Source organism: Tachyglossus aculeatus, chromosome X3 (genome assembly GCF_015852505.1).
Source record: "Tachyglossus aculeatus isolate mTacAcu1 chromosome X3, mTacAcu1.pri, whole genome shotgun sequence".
Lineage (NCBI taxonomy): Eukaryota > Metazoa > Chordata > Mammalia > Monotremata > Tachyglossidae > Tachyglossus > Tachyglossus aculeatus.
In genome coordinates, this window is record NC_052099.1 from 14,274,963 (window position 1) to 14,298,166 (window position 23,204).

The 23,204-nt window shown below is 48.7% G+C and overlaps 1 protein-coding gene across 3 annotated transcripts in view; it reads left to right on the plus strand.

The window, feature by feature from the left end:
• The window catches only part of DENND4C (DENN domain containing 4C), a 164,963-nt gene that overhangs the window by 11,827 nt on the left and 129,932 nt on the right, over positions 1-23,204 (plus strand). For all 3 annotated transcript variants that reach the window (XM_038770216.1, XM_038770217.1, XM_038770218.1), the window contains exons 2-3: positions 15,633-15,949; positions 19,101-19,353. In XM_038770216.1, the coding sequence (XP_038626144.1) occupies positions 15,648-15,949; positions 19,101-19,353 (555 nt within the window). In that variant the 5' untranslated portion in view covers positions 15,633-15,647. The remainder of the gene's footprint in view (positions 1-15,632; positions 15,950-19,100; positions 19,354-23,204) is intronic.

Here is a 23,204-nt window from a genome sequence, read left to right on the forward strand (position 1 = left end):
TCAGGGTTGGAGATTTGAGAATCATTATTATTTTTATTATTATTATTATTGAAGGTGGGAGGAAATGCGAGACTGCGGAGAGGGAGAGGGATCAGGGTTGGAGATTTGAGAATCATTATTATTTTTATTATTATTATTATTGAAGGTGGGAGGAAATGCGAGACTGCGGAGAAGGAGAGGGATCAGGGTTGGAGATTTGAGAATCATTATTATTTTTATTATTATTATTATTGAAGGTGGGAGGAAATGCGAGACTGCGGAGAGGGAGAGGGATCAGGGTTGGAGATTTGAGAATCATCATTATTATTATTATTGAAGTTGGGAGGAAATGCGAGACTGCGGAGAAGGAGAGGGATCAGGGTTGGAGATTTGAGAATCATCATTATTATTATTATTATTATTATTATTATTGAAGTTGGGAGGAAATGCGAGACTGCGGAGAAGGAGAGGGATCAGGGTTAGAGATTTGAGAATCATTATTATTTTTATTATTATTATTATTGAATGTGGGAGGAAATGTGAGACTGCGGAGAAGGAGAGGGATCAGGGTTGGAGATTTGAGAATCATTATTATTTTTATTATTATTATTATTATTGAAGGTGGGAGGAAATGCAAGACTGCGGAGAGGGAGAGGGATCAGGGTTGGAGATTTGAGAATCATCATTATTATTATTATTGAAGTTGGGAGGAAATGCGAGACTGCGGAGAGGGAGAGGGATCAGGGTTGGAGATTTGAGAATCATTATTATTTTTATTATTATTATTATTGAAGGTGGGAGGAAATGCGAGACTGCGGAGAAGGAGAGGGATCAGGGTAGGAGATTTGAGAATCATTATTATTTTTATTATTATTATTATTATTGAAGGTGGGAGGAAATGCAAGACTGCGGAGAGGGAGAGGGATCAGGGTTGGAGATTTGAGAATCATCATTATTATTATTATTGAAGTTGGGAGGAAATGCGAGACTGCGGAGAGGGAGAGGGATCAGGGTTGGAGATTTGAGAATCATCATTATTATTATTATTATTATTATTGAAGGTGGGAGGAAATGCAAGACTGCGGAGAGGGAGAGGGATCAGAGTTGGAGATTTGAGAATCATCATCATCATTATTATTATTATTATTATTGGAGGTGGGAGGAAATGCGAGACTGCGGAAAGGGAGAGGGATCAAAGTTGGTGATTTGAGAATCTTATTATTATTGAAGGTGGGAGGAAATGCGAGACTGCGGAGAGGGATCAGAATTGGGGATTTGAGAATCATTATTATTATCATTATTGTTATCATTATTTTTATTATTGAAGGTGGGAGGAAATGTGAGACTGTGGAGAGGGATCAGGGTTGGAGATTTGAGAATCGTCTGCTTCGAGGTGGACGAACGAGTTCTCCAAGCGAGGGGGTGAAAGTGGAGGAGAGCGAGGGCCTCAACCGAACCTCGAGGGACCCCCGCAGAGCGGGAGGCCGAGGGAGGAGGAGCGCTTAGAACAGTGCCGTGCACATAGTAAGCGCTCAATAAATGCCATCGTTGGGTCGGGCGAGGAGGAGGCCATTTCTGACCTCTCCGAGGGCGACACGGATGGAGGAGAGGAGCCCGAGGCCACCCGCGCCGACACGGCGCCCGACGGGAGATGGGATTCGAGGACGATGGCGCTCGCGCGGGCTCTAATGGCGGGAAGGATGCCCACGGTGGGGCTGAGGGGAAAGTTGGGGGGAAGAGAGGATTTGGAACGGAAGACGATGTCCGTTTTCTGTCATTCGGTCGTATTTATTGAGCGCTTCCCGCGTGCGGAGCGCCGGACGAAGCACTTGGGAAGTAGGCGGCGGCAACATCCAGAGACGGGCCCGACCCGACGACGGGCTCCCCGTCTTAATCCCTGTTTTAGTCATTCAATCCTATTTATTGAGCGCTTCCCGCGTGCAGAGCGCCGGACGAAGCGCTTGGGAAGTAGGCGGCGGCGACATCCAGAGACGGGCCCGACCCAACGACGGGCTCCCCGTCTTAATCCCTGTTTTAGTCATTCAATCCTATTTATTGAGCGCTTACCGCGTGCAGAGCGCCGGACGAAGCGCTTGGGAAGTACGTGTTGGCAACATCGAGAGACGGTCGCGACCCGACAACGGGCTCCCCGTCTTAATCCCCGTTTTATTCATTCAGTCCTATTTATTGAGCGCTTCCCGTGTGCAGAGCGCCGGACGAAGCGCTTGGGAAGTAGGCGTCGGCAACATCGAGAGACGGTCACGACCCGACAACGGGCTCCCCGTCTTAATCCCCGTTTGAGTCATTCCATCCTATTTATTGAGCGCTTCCCGCGTGCAGATTGCTGGACTAAGCGCTTGGGGAGTGCAAATCACTCCCCTATTTGAACCTATTGAGCTTGAAGGGTAGCGACGTCCCGAGGCCGGAGGAAATGTGAGATGCTCTTTGTGGCTTTTGGTAAGCGCTCACTATGTGCCAAGCGCTGGACAGGTAGAAGAATAATAAGGAAATGCGAGATATTTGTGGTTTTTGGTAAGCGCTTACTATGTGCCAATCACTGGAGAGGTAGAATAATAATAATAAGGAAATGTGAGATATTTGTGGCTTTTGGTAAGCGCTCATTATGTGCCAAGCGCGACAGGTAGAATAATAATAATGAAATGTGAGATATTTGTGGCTTTTGGTAAGCGCTCACTATGTGCCAAGCGCTGGACAGGTAGAAGAATAATAATAAGGAAATGTGAGATGATATTTGTGGCTTTTGGTAAGCGCTCACTATGTGCCAAGCGCGACAGGTAGAATAATAATAATAAGGAAATGTGAGATGATATTTGTGGCTTTTGGTAAGCTCTCACTATGTGCCAAGTGCTGGACAGGTAGAATAATAATAATGAAATGTGAGATATTTGTGGCTTTTAATAAGCGCTTACTATGTGCCAAGCGCTGGACAGGTAGAATAATAATAATAAAATGTGATATATTTGTGGCTTTTAGTAAGCGCTTATTATGTGCCAAGCGCTGGACAGGTAGAATAATAATAATGAAATGTGAGATATTTGTGGCTTTTAGTAAGCGCTTACTATGTGCCAAGCGCTGGACAGGTAGAATAATAATAATAAAATGTGATATATTTGTGGCTTTTAGTAAGCACTTACTATGTGCCAAGCGCTGGACAGGTAGAATAATAATAATGAAATGTGAGATATTTGTGGCTTTTGGTAATAATAATGGCATTTATTATAATAATGGCATTTATTAAGCGCTTACTATGTGCAAAGCACTGTTCTAAGCACTGGGGAGGTTACAAGGTGATCAGGTTGTCCCGCGCGGGGGGCTCACAATCTTAATCCCCATTTTACATATGAGGGAACTGAGGCACAGAGAAGTTAAGTGACTTGCCCAAAGTCACACAGCTGACAATTGGCAGAGCCGGGATTTGAACCCACGACCTCTGACTCCAAAGCCCGTGCTCTTTCCACTGAGCCACGCTGCTTCTCCTGCGCTCACTATGTGCCAAGCGCGACAGGTAGAATAATAATAATAAGGAAATGCTAGATATTTGTGGCTTTTGGTAAGCGCTCACTATGTGCCAAGCGCTGGACAGGTAGGATAATAATAATAATAAGGAAATGCGAGATGATATTTGTGGCTTTTGGTAAGCGCTTACTATGTGCCAAGCGCTGGACAGGTAGAAGAATAATAATAAGGAAACGTGAGATATTTGTGGCTTTTGGTAAGCGCTCACTATGTGCCAAGCACACAGGTAGAATAATAATAATGAAATGTGAGATTTTGTGGCTTTTGGTAAGCGCTCACTATGTGCCAAGTGCTGGACAGGTAGAATAATAATAATAAGGAAATGTGAGATATTTGTGGCTTTTGGTAAGCGCTCACTATGTGCCAAGCGCGACAGGTAGAATAATAATAATGAAATGCGGGATATTTGTGGCTTTTGGTAAGTGCTTACTATGTGCCAAGTGCCGGACAGGTAGAAGAATAATAAGGAAATGCGAGATATTTGTGGCTTTTGGTAAGCGCTCACTATGTGCCCAGCGCTGGACAGGTAGAATAATAATAATAAGGAAATGTGAGATATTTGTGGCTTTTGGTAAGCGCTCACTATGTGCCAAGTGCGACAGGTAGAATAATAATAAGGAAATGCAAGATATTTGTGGCTTTTGGTAAGCGCTCACTATGTGCCAAGCGCAACAGGTAGAATAATAATAATGAAATGTGAGATATTTGTGGCTTTTAGTAAGCGCTTACTACGTGCCAAGCGCTGGACAGGTAGAATAATAATAATAAGGAAATGTGAGATATTTGTGGCTTTTGGTAAGCGCTCACTATGTGCCAAGTGCGACAGGTAGAATAATAATAAGGAAATGCGAGATATTTGTGGCTTTTGGTAAGCGCTCACAATGTGCCAAGTGCTGGACAGGTAGGATAATAATAATAATAAGGAAATGCGAGATGATATTTGTGGCTTTTGGTAAGCGCTTACTATGCGCCAAGCACTGGACAGGTAGAATAATAATAATGAAATGTGAGATATTTGTGGCTTTTAGTAAGCGCTTACTACGTGCCAAGCGCTGGACAGGTAGAATAATAACAATAAGGAAATGTGAGATATTTGTGGCTTTTGGTAAGCGCTCACTATGTGCCAAGTGTGACAGGTAGAATAATAATAAGGAAATGCGAGATATTTGTGGCTTTTGGTAAGCGCTCACTATGTGCCAAGCGCTGGACAGATAGAATAATAATAATAAGGAAATGTGAGATGATATTTGTGGCTTTTGGTAAGCGCTCACTATGTGCCAAGCGCGACAGGTAGAATAATAATAAGGAAATGCGAGATATTTGTGGCTTTTGGTAAGCGCTTACTATGTGCCAAGTGCTGGACAGGTAGAAGAATAATAAGGAAATGCGAGATATTTGTGGCTTTTGGTAAGCGCTCACTATGTGCCCAGCGCTGGACAGGTAGAATAATAATAATGAAATGTGAGATATTTGTGGCTTTTAGTAAGCGCTTACTATGTGGCAAGCGCTGGACAGGTAGAAGAATAATAATAAGGAAATGTGAGATATTTGTGGCTTTTGGTAAGCGCTCACTATGTGCCAAGTGCGACAGGTAGAATAATAATAAGGAAATGTGAGATATTTGTGACTTTTGGTAAGCGCTCACTATGTGCCAAGTGCTGGACAGGTAGAATAATAATAATAAGGAAATGCAAGATATTTGTGGCTTTTGGTAAGCACTCACTATGTGCCCAGCGCTGGACAGGTAGAATAATAATAATAATAATAATAATAATAATAATGGCATTTGTTAAGCACTTACTACGTGCAAAGCCCTGTTCTAAGCACTTGTAATAATAATAATAATACTGCTGGCGTTTATTAAGCACTTACTATGTGCAAAGTGCTGTTCTAAGCGCCGGGCGCTAGCCCCAAATGGGACTTGTGCACTAGTAATAATAATAATAATAATGGCATTTATGAAGCGCTTACTATGTGCAAAGCACTGTTCTAAGCGCTGGGCACTAGTCCCAAATAATAATAATGATAACAATAATAATAATGATGGCATTTATGAAGCGCTTACTATGTGCAAAGCGCTGTTCTAAGCACCGGGCACTAGTCCCAAATGGGACTTGTGCCCTAATAATAATAATAATAATAATAATAATGATGATGGCATTTATGAAGCGCTTACTATGTGCAAAGCGCTGTTCTAAGCACCGGGCAGTACTCCCAAATGGGACTTGTGCCCTAGTAATAATAATAATAATGATAATGATGGCATTTGTTAAGTGCTTACTATGTGCAAAGCCCTGTTCTAAGCACTGGTAATAATAATAATAATAATGCTGGCGTTTATTAAGCACTTACTATGTGCAAAGTGCTGTTCTAAGCGCCGGGCGCTAGTCCCAAATGGGACTTGTACACTAATAATAGTAATAATAATAATAATGATGGCATTTATGAAGCGCTTACTGTGTGCAAAGCGCTGTTCTAAGCGCCGGGTGCTAGTCCCAAATGGGACTTGTGCACTAATAATAATAATAATCATAATGATGATGATGGCATTTATGAAACGCTTACTATGTGCAGAGCACTGTTCTAAGCGCCGGGCACTGGTCCCAAATGGGACTTGTGCACTAATAAAAATAATAATAATAATAATGATGGCATTTATTAAGCGCTTACTATGTGCAAAGCACTGTTCTAAGCGCTGGGCACTAGGTCCCAAATGGGACTTTATTCATTCAATCGTATTTGTGCACTAATAATAATAATAATAATGATGGCATTTATTAAGCACTTACTATGTGCAAAGCCCTGTTCTAAGCGCCGGGCACTAGTCCCAAATGGGACTTGTGCACTAATAATAGTAATAATAATAATAATGATGGCATTTATGAAGCGCTTACTGTGTGCAAAGCACTGTTCTAAGCGCCGGGCGCTAGTCCCAAATGGAACTTGTGCCCTTAATAATAATAATGATGATGGCATTTATGAAGCACTTACTATGTGCAAAGCGCTGTTCTAAGCGCCGGGCACTAGTCCCAAATGGAACTTGTACACTAATAATAATAATAATAATAATGGTGGCATTTATGAAGCACTTACTATATGCAAAGCGCTGTTCTAAGCTCTGGGCACTAGTCCCAAATGGGACTTGTGCAATAATAATAATAATAATAATGATGATGGCATTTATTAAGTGCTTACTATGTGGCAAGCACTGTTCTAAGCGCTGGGGAGGTTACGAGGCAATCAGGGGGTCCCATGGGGGGCTCCTGGTCTTCATCCCCATTTTCCAGATGAGGGAACTGAGGCCCAGAGAAGTGAAGTGACTCGCCCAAAGTCACACAGCTGACAATTAATAATAATAATAATAATAATAATGGCATTTATTAAGCTCTTACTATGTTCAAAGCACTATTCTAAGCGCTGGGGAGGTTACAAGGTGATCAGGTGGCCCCACGGGGGGCTCCCGGTCTTCATCCCCATTTTCCAGCTGAGGGAACTGAGGCCCAGAGAAGTGAAGTGACTCGCCCAAAGTCACACAGCTGACAATTAATAATAATAATAATAATGGCATTTATTAAGCTCTTACTATGTTCAAAGCACTATTCTAAGCGCTGGGGAGGTTACAAGGTGATCAGGTGGCCCCACGGGGGGCTCCCGGTCTTCATCCCCATTTTCCAGATGAGGGAACTGAGGCCCAGAGAAGTGAAGTGACTCGCCCAAAGTCACACAGCTGACAATAATAATAATAATAATAATGGCATTTATTAAGCACTTACTATATACAAACCACTATTCTAAGTGCTGGAGAGGTTACAAGGTGATCAGGTGGCCCCACGGGGGGCTCCCGGTCTTCATCTTCATTTTCCAGATGAGGGAACTGAGGCCCAGAGCATAATAATAATAATAATGATGATGGCATTTATTAAGCGCTTACTATGTGCCAAGCACCGTTCTAAGCGCTGGGGAGGCTACGAGGCAATTGGGGGGCCCACGGGGGGGCTCCCGAGCTTCATCCCCATTTTCCAGATGAGGGCACTGAGGCCCAGAGTCACACGGCTGACTGCCGGCGGAGCCGCGATTCGAACCCGCGGCCTCGGGCTCCGAAGCCCGGGCCCTTCCCGTCGAGTCGCTCCGCCTCTCCCGAGAAAATGGAGGAAAGGGCAAACTTGGGGAAGCGGCGCGCCTCAGCGGGAAAGAGCCCGGGCTTTGGAGTCCGAGGTCGTGGGTTCCAATCCCGGCTCCGCCACTTGGCAGCTGGGTGGCTTTGGGCGGGTCGCTTCACTTCTCTGGGCCTCAGTTCCCTCAGCTGGAAAATGGGGATGAAGACTGGGCCCGCCTGATCACCTTGGAACCTCCCCAGCGCTTGGAACGGTGCTTTGCACATAGTAAGCGCTTAATAAATGCCATCATTATTATTATTATTATTATTATTATTATTATTATTATTATTATTATTCCCGGCTCCAAAAGAGACCGCGTCCACCAGCTTGTTTCCGTTTTTCTTCGGAAGACCCTTCTCGGCCGCGATCCCGCACCTCCGCCTTGCCGCTCCCGGTTTTGAGAAGCGTAGAAAACATTTCCCGTCGCCCCCCGGTACGTTTCTGTTTTTCTTCTCGAGCCTCGCGGACGTTATAAACTCCGTTCCCACCTCCCACCCCGCCGTTGTGATAAGCGTAAAAAAAAAAGAAAAATCTCCCCGGTTCCGACCTTCCACCCCGCGTTGTGATAAGCGTAAAAAAAAGAAAAATTTCCCCGTGTGGGTTTCCGTGTCCCGACCTAAGACGGCCGCGCGGCCGGTGCATATAACAGGGATAAAGTTTTCGCTTGGCTGAATCGATAGCTTGCTATCAATCGATCGATCGTATCTATCGAGCGCTTAGTACAGTGCTCTGCGCGCAGTAAGCGCTCAATAAATCCGAATGAATGAATGAGCACCTGTATATATATATATTGAGCGCTTACTCTGTGCGGAGCACTGTACTAAGCGCTTGGGAAGTCCAAATTGGCAACATATGGAGACGGTCCCTACCCACCAGTGGGCTCCCGGTCTAAAAGATAACGATGGCATTTGTTAAGCGCTTACTATGTGCACTGGATACAAGGTAATCGAGTTGTCCCACGTGGGGCTCACAGTCTTAATCCCCATTTTACAGATGAGGTCACTGAGGCTCAGAGAAGTGACTTGCCTAAGGTCACACAGCAGACATGTGGCAGCGGCGGAATTCGAACCCGTGACCTCTGACTCCAAAGCCCGTGCTCTTCTCCACTGAGCCACGCACACACATGTATGTTTGTACATATTTATTACTCTATTTATTGATTGATTTTACTTGTGCATATCTATTCTATTTATTTTATTTTGTTAGTATGTTTGGTTTTGTTCTCTGTCTCCCCCTTCTAGACCGTGAGCCCGCTGTTGGGTAGGGACTGTCTCTATATGTTGCCAATTTGGACTTCCCAAGCGCTCAGTACAGTGCTCTGCACACAGTAAGCGCTCAATAAATACGATTGATGATGATGATTGAGCGCTTCCGGTGTGCGGAGCGCTGTACTGAGCGCTTGGGAAGCCCAAGTTGGCACCGTATAGAGACGGTCCCTACCCGACGGCGGGCTCGCGGTCTAGAAGATATATTTTCCGCCGGCCCCGAACCATTTTTTGTTTGCGTTACTGGGAGGGACGCCAGGGTTTAAAGGTGAATCCGCTCTCATTCATTCATTCATTCATTCATTGTCGTATTTATTGAGCGCTCCCAGTGTACTGAGCGCTCGGGAAGTCCGAGTCGGCGCCGTATAGAGCCGGCCCCTCCCCGACGGCGGCCGCTCGCTCTCAGCGATGAGCCAATCGGTCGGCCGGTCGTGCTTATTGAGCGCTCACTGCGGGCGGAGCACTGGACTAAGCGCTTGGGCAACATGGAGAGCCGGTCCCCACCCACCAGCGGGCTCGCGGTCTAGAAGGGGGAGACGGACGACAAAATATATTAACCAAAGAAAATAAATAGAGTAGATAGGTACAAAAAAATAAATAGAGTAATAAATCTGTATAAACATATACATATAGCGGGTACTTGTACCCAACTTGTGCTTCCCAAGCGCTTAGTACAGTGCTCTGCACACAGTAAGCGCTCAGTAAATACGATTGATGATGATGGGTAGACAGGAGGAAGCAAGGAGGATAGAAGGAAAAGACTTGGCGTTAATAATAATAATAATGATGGCATTTATTAAGCGCTTACTATGTGCAAAGCACTGTTCTGAGCACTGGGGGGGGATACAAGGTGATCCGGTGGTCCCCCGGGGGGCTCCCGCTCTTCACCCCCATCTTCCGGATGAGGTCACTGAGGCCCGAAGGAGCGACGCGCCCAAAGTCACCCGGCTGACGGTCGGCGGAGCCGGGCATCGAACCCGTGACCCCGGACTCCAAAGCCCGGGCTCTTTCCACTGAGCCACGCCTGAATGGTTCCTTCATTCAGTCGTATTTATTGAGCGCTTCCTGTGGGCAGAGCTCTGTACTAAGCGCTTGGGAAGGACAAGTTGGTAACACATAGAGCCGGTCCCTACCCGCCGGCGGGCTCGCGGTCTAGAAGGGGGAGACAGACGGCAAAACAAATTAACCAAATAAAATAAACAGAATAAATATGTACAGGTAAATAGAGTAATAAATATGTGCAAACACACCCTGTTCCTCCCAAATTCATTCGTTCAGTTGTATTTATTGAGCGCTTCCTGTGTGCAGAGCACTGGACTAAGCGCTTGGGAAGTACAAGTCGGCGACGTATAGAGCCGGTCCCTACCCGACGGCGGGCTCCCAGTCTAGAAGAGGGAGACAAACAACAAAACAAAACATATTAACCAAATTCATTCATTCAATCATATTTATTGAGCGCTTCCTGTGGGCAGAGCACTGTACTAAGCGCTTGGGAAGTCCAAGTCGGCAACATCTAGAGCCGGTCCCTACCCGACGGCGGGCTCACGGTCTAGAAGGGGGAGATGGACGACAAAACAAACCATATTAACCAAATAAAATAAATAGAATAAATATGTACAAGTAAAATAAGTAGAGTAATAAATATATACAAACACACTCTGTTCCTACCAAGTTAATTCGCTCAATTGTATTTATTGAGCGCTTCCTGTGTGCAGAGCGCTGTACTAAGCGCTTGGGAAGTCCAAGTCGGCAACATCTAGAGCCGGTCCCTACCCGACAGCGGGTTCACGGTCTAGAAGGGGGAGACAGACGACAAAACCAAACATATTAACCAAATTCATTCATTCAGTTGTATTTATTGAGCGCTTCCTGTGTGCAGAGCACTGTACTAAGCGCTTGGGAAGTCCAAGTTGGCAACATCTAGAGCCGGTCCCTACCCGACAGTGGGTTCACGGTCTAGGAGGGGGAGACAGACGACAAAACCAAACATATTAACCAAATTCATTCTTTCAATTGTATTTATTGAGCGCTTCCTGTGTGCAGAGCACTGTACTAAGCGCTTGGGAAGTCCAAGTTGGCAACATCTAGAGGCGGTCCCTACCCGACAGCGGGCTCACGGTCTAGAAGGGGGAGACAGACAACAAAACAAAACATATTAACCAAATTCATTCAGTCATTCGTATTTATTGAGCGCTTACTGTGTGCAGAGCACTGTACTAAGCGCTTGGGAAGTCCAAGTCGGCAATATCTAGAGACGGTCCCTACCCGACGGCGGGCTTGCAGTCCAGAAGGGAGAGACAGACAACAAAACAAGTTAAAATAAAATAAACAGAATAAATATGTACAAGTAAAATAGAGTAATAAATATGTACAAACACACTCTGTTCCTACCAAGTTAATTCGCTCAATTGTATTTATTGAGCGCTTCCTGTGTGCAGAGCACTGTACTAAGCGCTTGGGAAGTCCAAGTTGGCAACATATAGAGATGGTCCCTACCCGACAGCGGGCTCACAGTCTAGAAGGGGGAGACAGAGAACAAAACCAAACATTAACCAAATTCATTCATTCAGTCGTATTTATTGAGCACTTACTGTGGGCAGAGCACTGTACTAAGCGCTTGGGAAGTCCAAGTTGGCAACATCTAGAGCCGGTCCCTACCCGACAGTGGGCTCACGGTCTAGAAGGGGGAGACAGACCACAAAACCAAACATATTAACCAAATTCATTCATTCAATCGTATTTATTGAGCGCTTCCTGTGTGCAGAGCACTGTACTAAGCGCCTGGGAAGTCCAAGTTGGCAACATCTAGAGACGATCCTTACCCGATGGCGGGTTTGCAGTCTAGAAGGGGGAGACAGACGACACAACAAATTAACAAAATAAAATAAACAGAATAAATATGTACAAGTAAAATAGAATAATATGTACAAACACACTCTGTTCCACCCAAGTTCATTCATTCAATCGTATTTATTGAGCGCTTACTGTGTGCAGAACACTGTACTAAGCGCTTGGGAAGTCCAAGTTGGCAACATCTAGAGCCGGTCCCTACCCGACAGCGGGCTCACGGTCTAGAAGGGGGAAACGGACGACAAAACAACACATATTAACAAAATCAAATCAATAGAATCGTCAATCTGTACAAGTCAAATAAATAGAGGAATAAATCGGGACAAACATTCATTCATTCAATCATATTTATTGGGCGCTTACTGTGTGCAGAGCGCCGTACTAAGCGCTTGGGAAGTCCAAGTCGGCAACATCTAGAGCCGGTCCCTCCCCGCCGGCGGGCTCACGGTCTAGAAGGGGGAGACGGACGACGAAGCAACACTTATTAACCAAATCAAATAAGCAGAATAAACACGTATAAATAAAATAAAGAAATAAATAGAGTAATAAACACGTAGAGACCTAGATGGTGGCTGGCCGGGAGGAGAGGGGACGGCGCCGATTTCCAAAGCGAAAATTGAGCTCGTCGGCCGACCGGTTTTCCGAGCGTCTCTGGTCCTCCCGGCTCGGGCGGCGTGGGAAACCCCCGGGGCCAGTTTGGCCGGAGTTCGCTTCCCGCGGGAAGACGGTTCGGAACGCTAAACGGACGCGGGGATGAGATTCCTTGAGCGTCCTACCAGCTGAGATGGAGGGACATCTCTGGGGGTCACCCATTTTTTTTTTTTTGGTGGCATTTATTAGGCGCTTACTATGTGCCAAGCACTGTCCGAAGCGCTGGGGAGGTTCCAGGGTGATCCGGTTGTCCCCCGTGGTCGTCCCCCGGTCTTCACCCCCATTTTCCAGATGAGGGAACCGAGGCCCGGAGAAGTGAAGCGGCTCGCCCGGAGTCACCCGGCTGACGAGCGGCGGAGCCGGGATTTGAACCCGCGACCTCGGACTCCAAAGCCCGGGCTCTGGGGTGCATACACAGTAGTTAGGTTGGACGCAGTCGCCGTCCCACGTAGGTTTCGCGGTCTCATGCCCCGTTTTACAGACGAGGGAATAGAGGCACGGAGACGTTAAGCGACTCAAGCCGTGCAGCAGACAAGCGGTAGAGCCGGGATTCGAACCCAGGCCCGCGCGCAGGAGTTGGAGTTCATTTCTTTCGTCCCATGCGCATTTCCCACTCTTTCTGACCTGCCCAAGTGTTCTCGGAGGGTGAATCTGAGGGATTTAGAGAGGCAGCGGGGCTCAGTGGAAAGAGCCCGGGCTTTGGAGGCCGAGGTCGCGGGTTCAAAGCCCGCCCACACCAGCTGTGTGACTCTGGGCAAGTCGCTTCACTTCTCTGTGCCTCAGTTACCTCATCTGGAAAATGGGGATTAAAATTGTGAACCCCCCGTGGGCCAACCTGATCACCTTGTCACCTCCCCAGCGCTTATATGTTCCCAACTTGTACTTCCCAAGCGCTTAGTACAGTGCTCTGCACACAGTAAGCACTCAATAAATACGATTGAATGAATGAATGAATGAATGAATGCTTTACACATAGTAAGTGCTTAACAAATACCAACATAATTATTATTCTCCGGGCCTCAGTTCCCTCATCTGTCAAATGGGGATTAAGACTTTGAGCCCCCCGGGGGACCACCTGATCACCTTGTCACGTCCCCAGCGTTTGGCACATAGTAAGCGCTTAATAAATGCCATTATTATTATTATTATTTAATTGGTCACAGAGTTCCACGATCTTGAAATTACATCCCGATAGCTCTAAGGCTTCACTATTAAAAGAAAATAAAGCGTAACGGGAAAGGATGTGTATCTGACTTATTGCCAGCAGCGAAAGAGCCTGGGCTTTGGAGTCAGAGGTCATGGGTTCAAACCCCGGTTCCCCCACTTGTCGGCTGTGTGACTTTGGGCAAGTCACTTCACTTCTCTGGGCCTCAGTTCCCTCATCTGGAAAATGGGAATTAAGACTGTGAGCCCCACGTGGGATAACCTGATCACCTTGTAAACTCCCCAGCGCTTAGAACAGTGCTTTGCACATAGTAAGCGCTTAATAAATGTCATTATTATTATTATTATTATCGAGAAGGTCACGGGTTCAAATGCCGCCTCCGCCGCTTGGCAGCTGGGTGACTTGGGGCGAGTCGCTTCGCTTCTCCGGGCCTCAGTGACCTCATCTGGAAAATGGGGATGAAGGCCACGAGCCCCCCCTGGGACCACCTGATCACTCTGTCACCTCCCCAGCGCTGAGAACGGTGCTTGGCACATAGTAAGCGCTTAATAAATGCCATTATCATTATTATTATTTAATTGGTCACAGAGTTCCACGATCTTGAAATTACATCCCGAGTGCTCTGAGGCTTCACTATTAAAAAAATAAAGCGTAACGGGAAAGGATGTGAATCTGACTTATTGCCAACAGCAAAGCTATGTTGGAAATATCTATCGAGAAGGTCGCGGGTTCAAATCCCACCTCCGCCGCTTGGCACCTGAGTGACTTGGGGCGAGTCGCTTCGCTTCTCTGGGCCTCAGTGACCTCATCTGGAAAATGGGGATGAAGACTTTGAGGCCCCCCCGCCGTGGGGACCACCGGATCGCCTTGTCACCTCCCCAGCTCTGAGAACGGCGCTTGGCACATAGTAAGCGCATAATAAATGCCATTATTATTATTATTATTATTATTATTGTTATTATTATTATTTAGTTGGTCACAGAGTTCCATGATCTTGAAATTACATCCCGAGAGCTCTAAGGCTTCACTATTAAAAAAATAAAGCGTAACGGGAAAGGATGTGAATCTGACTTAATGCCAGCAGCAAAACTATGTTGGAAATATCTATCGAGAAGGTCGCGGGTTCAAATGCCGCCTCTGCCGCTTGGCAGCTGGGTGACTTGGGGCGAGTCGCTTCGCTTCTCCGGGCCTCAGTGACCTCATCCGGAAAATGGGGATGAAGACTGGGAGCCCCCCCCCCCCCCCCCCCCCGGACCACCTGATTGCCTTGTAACCTCCCCAGCGCTTAGAATGGTGCTTGGCACATAGTAAGCGCTTAATAAATGCCTTTATTATTATTATTATTATTATTCTCCGGGCCTCAGTTCCCTCATCTGTCGAATGGGGATTAAGACTTTGAGCCCCCTGGGGGACCACCTGATCGCCTTGCCACCTCCCCAGCGCTGAGAATGGCGCTTGGCACGTAGTAAGCGCTTAATAAATGCCCTTACTATTATTATTATTTAATTGGTCACAGAGTTCCACGATCTTGAAATTGCATCCCGCGCGCTCTAAGGCTTCGCTATGAAAAAAATACAGCGTAACGGGAAAGGATGCGTATCTGACTTATTGCCACAGTAGGCGCTTAATAAACGGCGCCATTATTATTGTTATTATCAGAAGAAATAGAAGGAAAGCCGGTAGAGCCCGTCTCCATCGTCAAGGTCGCTGTGGGAACGGGCCGACCGACCCGACCGTGGCGCACTCCCCCGGCATTCCCGCGCGGATACCGTCGCCGAGGCCGCAAAAGACGCGATAAACGTTTCCCTTCCTCGGCCAGTTTCGGGCGGGTTTTCCCGAACAGCCCCGCGCGCGGGGCGGAGTTGAGCGAGTTTCACCCCGAACGTAATAATGGCCCTGATTGAGCGCTCACTAGGTGCCGGGCTCCCGGCCTTGGTCCCCGCTCCCCAGGCGCGGGGACCGAGGCCCGGAGAATAACGCAAGGGCGTTCCCGTCGCCCTTTTTTCCAAATTCCCGCCCCTCTCCCAGGAAGCGGCGAGCACGATGGACGACAAGGGCCCGCGAGTGACGGACTACTTCGTGGTAGCGGGCCTCACGGACACGTCGGCGGTGCTGGAGCAGGAGGGGAGCCGCTCGGACGCCAGGTCCGCCGGCCCCAAGGCTCCCATCACGGACCTGGCCGTCATCATCAAGTCCGCCGGGGAGACCGTGCCCGAAGGCTACACGTGCGTCGAAGCCACGCCGATGGCGCTCCAGGCCAACCTCAACTACGGGAGCCTGAAGAGCCCGGAGCTTTTCCTGTGCTACAAGCGGGGCAGGGACAAGCCGCCGCTGACCGACATCGGGTAAGGGCGGCGCTTTCCCGGCCGAAGCGGGGGCGCCCGCCTGCCGGCCCGTGATCCCGCCGGCCGCCCGGTTTTCCCCCCCGCCTCGCGCCGTGTCTCCAGGAGGGAGCGGCGGATCGGGACCGGGCCGCCCGACGGCGAAGTGGGAGGGCGAGGCGCGGTCGGTCGCCATCGGAGAAGCAGCGTGGCCCAGCGGGAGGCGTCCGAGGTCGCGGGTTCGAATCCCCGGCCCCGTCCGCCGGGCGAGTCGCTGCCCTTCTCCGGGCCTCGGCGGCCTCATCTGGAAAACGGGGATGGAGGCCGGGAGCCCCCCGTGGGGCCGCCCGATCACCCTGTGGCCCCCCCCCCGTTCATTCATTCAGTCGTATTTATTGGGCGCTTACTGTGCGCGGAGCACTGGGCTAAGCGCTTAGAACAGTGCTGGGCCCATAGTAAGCGCTTAATAAGTCGCTATTATTATGAGATGTAGTAGGGCTTCCTCAGCCTTAGTATAATGAAGCACACAGTTGTCATGGTCGCCTGAAGCCGTCGAGCCGCGTCCGGCCCGGAGCGCCGCCACGGGCCCGCCTCTCCCGGCGCGCCCCGCTCCCGTCCGCGGTCGTTCCGGTGGCGTGTCCGTGGGGTTTTCCCGGTCAGAACCCGGAAGCGGGAAACGCGAGTCTCCTCCCGGGGAGCTGCGACTCTTCCGCCCGCCGCGCCGGGAGCGGCACGGGTGGGCCCGCTCCCGTAGTCGAGACCGGCGGAGTGCCGGCCGCTCTCCGGCCGTGACCCCGCGAGGGGGGAAACGTTCAGCGCTTCCGTTATTTTGCTCCGTCAAATCCCGGAAAGTGGCAGAAAATAAATACACGGGAGGCAAGCGTGGGAAACGGTCTTCTGACAGACGGACGACTCCCTTTTTGTTATAAAAAACGTCCATTCCGGTGATATCTTTGCAACATCTGTCGCCACGATGCCGCTATATATTAATATTATATATTATTGCGTGCCACTATTATATTAATATAATAGTATTAATTACAATAACGATGGTATTGGTTAAGCGCCTACTGTGCGCAAAGCACCGTCGCTGGGGAGGTTCCAGGGTGATCAGGTGGTCCCACGGGGGGGCTCCCGGTCTTCATCCCCATTTTCCAGATGAGGTCAACCGAGGCCCGGAGAAGCGGAGCGACTTGCCCGGAGTCGCCCGGCGGAGCCGGGATTCGAACCCGGGACCTCGGACTCCCGAGCCCGGGCTCTTGCCACTGAGCCGCGGCCGCACGGCGTCATTAAGCAGGCGCTGCGTGTTAAGCACTGGAATGACGGTAGTAAGCGGATCAGATCCCGTCCCCGGAGCGCAGTTTAGGGGAGGGAGAATGGCGATTTCACTCACGCAATACAGGTGGCCTCCGGTGTGACCCTGGGCAAGTCATTGAACCTCCCCCGTGCCTCGGTTTCCTCGTCTTTCCAAAGCGGACGAGCGGCCCCGCTCTCCTTTCCGACTGTGCACTTGGCCCGGAGGAAGCGGTTCGTTCGTTCGTTCCTTCCTTCGATCGTATTTGTTGGGGTGAAATGACTTGCCCAGGGTCACGCCGGAGGCCGCCCGTATCCCGGGAGTGACGTCGCCGTCTGCCCTGCGTGCCGAGTGCTTGGGAAGTCCAAGTCGGCGACAGCTAGAGCCGGGCAATCAATCGGTCGTATTTATTGAGCGCTTCCTGTGTGCAGAGCACTGTACTAAGCGCTTGGGAAGTCCAAGTTGGCAACATAGAGACGGTCCCCACCCGACGACGGGCCCACGGGCTAGAGGGGGGAGACGGGCGACGAAACAGAACACGGGGACGGGTGTCAAGTTGTCGGAACAGATAGGAAGCTAGATGCACATAAAAATAATAATAATAATAATAATAATGGCATTTGTTAAGCGCTTACTATGTGCAAAACACTGGTCTAGACTGTGAGCCCACTGTCGGGTAGGGACCGCCTCTATATGTTGCCAACTTGTACTTCCCCAGCGCTTAGTCCAGTGCTCTGCACACAGTAAGCGCTCAATAAATACGATTGATTGTTCTAAGCGCTGGGAGGGGATACAGGGTGATCAAGCCGTCCCCCGTGGGGCTCCCAGGCTTCATCCCCATTTTCCAGATGAGGTCACTGAGGCTCAGAGGAGTGAAGTGACCGGCCCAAGGTCGCACCGCAGGCACGTGGCGGGGCCAGGACCCGAACCCATGACCCCGGGCTCTTTCCACTGAGCCACGCTGCTCCTCAGCATGAGCACAATAAATAGCAGCGTGGCTCAGTGGCAAGAGCCCGGGCTTTGGAGTCCGAGGTCGTGGGTTCAAATCCTGGCTCCGCCCACTGTCAGCTGTGTGACTTTGGGCAAGTCACTTCACTTCCCCCTTTTAGACTGTGAGCCCACTGTTGGATAGGGACCGTCCCTATATGTTGCCAACTTGTACTTCCCAATCAATCAATCAGTCAATCAATCGTATTTATCGAGCGCTTACTATGTGCAGAGCACTGTACTAAGTGCTTGGGAAGTACAAATTCCCAAGTGCTTAGTACTGTGCTCTGCACACAGTAAGCGCTCAATAAATGCGATTGATTGATTGATTCTCTGGGCCTCAGTTCCCTCATCTGTCAAGTGGGGATGAAGATGTGAGCCCCCCCGTGGGACCACCTGATCACCTTGGAACCTCCCCAGCGCTTAGAACAGTGCTCTGCACATAGTAAGCGCTTAAGAAATTATTATTATTATAATATATATAATTATAATTATATATATACTTATATATAAATTATATATAATGTATTATTATAAATTATTATTACTGTAGAACAGTCAGCGTGCATTCGTTGTATGAATTCATTAATAGAGTCGTTTAATGATTCATTTTCTTGTCATAGAACAGCCAGCGTGCATTCGTTGTATGAATTCATCCATAAACGAGTCGTTTAGTGATTCGTTATTCGGACGATGATTAAAATAATGGTTTAGCGCGAATTAATGATCACGGATGCGATAAGCGAACGCGACCGTGGGCGTCACACAGTTACCGCCGGGGCCTTCGGGAAAGCCGGAGCGGAGGCGTCCGTCCCGGCGGAGCGGAAAGCAACGCCAAGCCGGCCAACGCCACCGCCGTCTTTCTTCTCCCCCCGCCCCATTTTCTCCCCGTAGCGTCCTGTACGAGGGGAAGGAGCGGCTCATCTCGGGCTGCGAGGTGATCCAAGCCACCCCGTACGGCCGGTGCGCCAACGTCAACAACAGCTCCGCCACTTCCCAGCGGATCTTCATCACGTACCGCAGGGCCCCCCCGGTCAGGCCGCAGAATTCCTTGGCCGTCACCGACATCTGCGTCATCGTGACCAGCAAAGGGGAAATGCCGCCCCACACGTTCTGCAAAGTCGAGAAGAATCTGAACTGCGGAATGGTGAGGGGGATTTGTCATTCATTCATTCATTCGTTCATTCATTCATTCGCTCAGGCGATCGGATTTATTGAGCGCTTTCCCGCGTGCAGAGCGCTGGGCTAAGCGCTTGGCAGCAGAGAGAGGCGGTCCCTACCCGCCAGCGGGCTAGAAGGGGGAGACGGACGACAAAACAAAACAGTGCTTTGCACATAGTAAGCGCTTAATAAATGCCATCATTATTATTATTATTATATAAACCAAATTAATTCATTCACTCATTCATTCAATCGTATTTATTGAGCACTTCCTGCGTGCAGACAAATCAAATTCATTCATTCATTCAGTCGTATTTACTGAGCGCTTCCCGCGTGCAGAGCGCTGGGCTAAGCGCTTGGCAACACATAGAGCCGGTCCCTACCCGCCAGCGGGCTCCCGGTCTGGAAGGGGGAGACGGACGACAAAACAAAACATATAAACCAAATTCATTCATTCATTTATTCATTCATTCAATCGTATTTATTGAGCACTTCCTGCGTGCAGACAAATCAAATTCATTCATTCATTCAGTCGTATTTACTGAGCGCTTCCCGCGTGCAGAGCGCTGGGCTAAGCGCTTGGCAACACATAGAGCCGGTCCCTACCCGCCAGCGGGCTCCCGGTCTGGAAGGGGGAGACGGACGACAAAACAAAACGTATAAACCAAATTCATTCATTCATTCATTCAATCGTATTTATTGAGCGCTTCCCGCGTGCAGAGCGCTGGGCTAAGCGCTTGGCAACAGAGAGAGCCGGTCCCTACCCGCCAGCGGGCTAGAAGGGGGAGACGGACGACAAAACAAGACATATAAACCAAATTCATTCATTCATTCAATCGTATTTATTGAGCACTTCCTGCGTGCAGACAAATCAAATTCATTCATTCATTCAGTCGTATTTACTGAGCGCTTCCCGCGTGCAGAGCGCTGGGCTAAGCGCTTGGCAGCAGAGAGAGCCGGTCCCTACCCGCCAGCGGGCTCCCGGTCTAGAAGGGGGAGGCGGACGACAAAACAAAACATATAAACCAAATTCATTCATTCATTCATTCAATCGTATTTATTGAGCGCTTCCCGCGTGCAGAGCGCTGGGCTAAGCGCTTGGCAACAGAGAGAGCCGGTCCCTACCCGCCAGCGGGCTAGAAGGGGGAGACGGACGACAAAACAAGACATATAAACCAAATTCATTCATTCATTCATTCATTCAATCGTATTTATTGAGCACTTCCTGCGTGCAGACAAATCAAATTCATTCATTCATTCAGTCGTATTTACTGAGCGCTTCCCGCGTGCAGAGCGCTGGGCTAAGCGCTTGGCAACACATAGAGCCGGTCCCTACCCGCCAGCGGGCTCCCGGTCTAGAAGGGGGAGACGGACGACAAAACAAAACATATAAACCAAATTCATTCATTCATTCATTCATTCGTATTTATTGAGCGCTTCCCGCGTGCAGAGCGCTGGGCTAAGCGCTTGGCAACAGAGTGAGGCGGTCCCTACCCGCCAGCGGGCTAGAAGGGGGAGACGGACGACAAAACAAAACATATAAACCAAATTCATTCATTCACTCATTCATTCAATCGTATTTATTGAGCGCTTCCTGCGTGCAGATAAACCGAATTCATTCATTCATTCAGTCGTATTTATTGAGCGCTTCCCGCGTGCAGAGCGCTGGGCTAAGCGCTTGGCAGCAGAGAGAGGCGGTCCCTACCCGCCAGCGGGCTCACGGTGTAGAAGGGGGAGGCGGACGACAAAATAAAACATATAAACCAAGAAATAAATAGAAGATGTACGAGTAAAATAGAGTAATAAGTTCATTCATTCAATCGTATTTATTGAGCGCTTACTGTGTGCAGAGCACTGTACTAAGCGCTTGGGAAGTCCGAGTTGGCAGCATAGAGGGACGGTCCCCACCCGCCAGCGGGCTCACGGTCTAGAAGGGGGAGACAGACAACAAAACAAAACATATTAACAAAATAAAATAAATAGAATAAAGATGTACAAGTACAATAAATAGAGTAATAAATTCATTCATTCAGTATTTATTGAGTGCTTACTGTGTGCAGAGCGCTGTATTAAGCGCATTTGGGAAGTCCAAGTCGGCAACATCTAGAGCCGGTCCCTACCTGCCAGCGGGCTCCCGGTCTAGAAGGGGGAGACGGACGACAAAACCAAACATATAAACCAAATAAAATAAATAGAAGATGTACAAGTAAAATAGAGTAATAAATTCATTCATTCAATCGTATTTATTGAGCGCTTACTGTGTGCAGAGCGCTGTATTAAGCGCGCTTGGGAAGTCCGAGTCGGCAACACCTAGAGACGGTCCCCACCTGCCAGCAGGCTCACAGTCTAGAAGGGGGAGACGGACGACAAAACAAAACGTAGAAACCAAATAAAATAAATAGAATAAAGATGTACAAGTAAAATAAATAAATAGTAATAAATTCATTTATTCAATCATATTTATTGAGCGCTTACTGTGTGCAGAGCGCTGTACTAAACGCTTGGGCAGTCCAAGTCGGCAACATCTAGAGCCGGTCCCTACCCGACGGCGGGCTCACGGTCTAGAAGGGGGAGACAGATGACAAAACAAAACATATTAACCAAATAAAAGAAATAGAATAAAGATGTACAAGTAAAATAGAGTAATAAATTCATTCAATTGTATTTATTGAGCACTTACTGTGTGCAGAGCGCTGTACTAAGCGCTCGGGAACTCCAAGTCGGCAACATCTAGAGATGATCCCTACCCGACAGCGGCCTCACGGTCTAGAAGGGGGAGACAGATGACAATACAGAACATATAAACCAAATAAAATAAATAGAATAAAGATGTACAAGTAAAATAAATAAATAGTAATAAATTCATTTATTCAGTCGTATTTATTGAGCGCTTACTGTGTGCAGAGCGCTGTACCAAGCGCTTGGGAAGTCCAGTCGGCAACATCTAGAGCCGGTCCCTACCCGCCAGCGGGCTCACGGTCTAGAAGGGGGAGACGGACAACGAAACAAACATATAAACCAAATAAATAGAATAAAGATGTACAAGTAAAATAGATAAATAAATAGAGTAATAAATTCATTCATTCAGTCGTATTTACTGAGCGCTTACTGTGTGCAGAGCGCTGTACTAAGCGCTCGGGAAGTACAGGTTGGTAACATATAGAAACGGTCCCTACCCGACAGCGGGCTCACGGTCTTGAAGCCCAAAGTCACCCAGCTGACAAGTGGCGGAGTCGGGATTTGAACCCGTGACCTCCGACTCCCAAGCCCGGGCTCTTTCCACGGAGCCCCGCTGCTTCTCCACCTGTTTTGTTGTCCGTCTCCCCCTTCTAGACTGCGAGCCCCTTGTTGGGTGGGGACTGTACCCTCTGTTGCCCAATTGTACTTTCCAAGCGCTTAGTACAGTGCTCCGCACACAGTCAGCGTGGCTCAGTGGAAAGAGCCCGGGCTTGGGAGTCAGAGGTCATGGGTTCAAATCCTGGCTCTGCCGCTTTTCAGCCGTGGGCAAGTCACCGCCTGGCACATTGGGCGCTTAAAAGGGAGATCTCGGGACTCGGCTATCATTCGGATCGAGCGCTTAGTACAGCACCCTGCGCACTGTAAGCGCTCGATAAGTACGATTATAATAATAATATGATGATGATGGTATTCGTTCAGCGCTTACTGTGGGCAAAGCACTGTTCTGAGCGCTGGGGGGGATACCAGGCGGTCCCCCGGGGGGGCCTCCCGGTCTTCACCCCCATTTTCCAGATGAGGGAACCGAGGCCCAGAGAAGCGAAGTGACTTACCCAAGGTCACACAGCTGCCGTGTGGCGGAGCCGGGATTAGAACCCACGA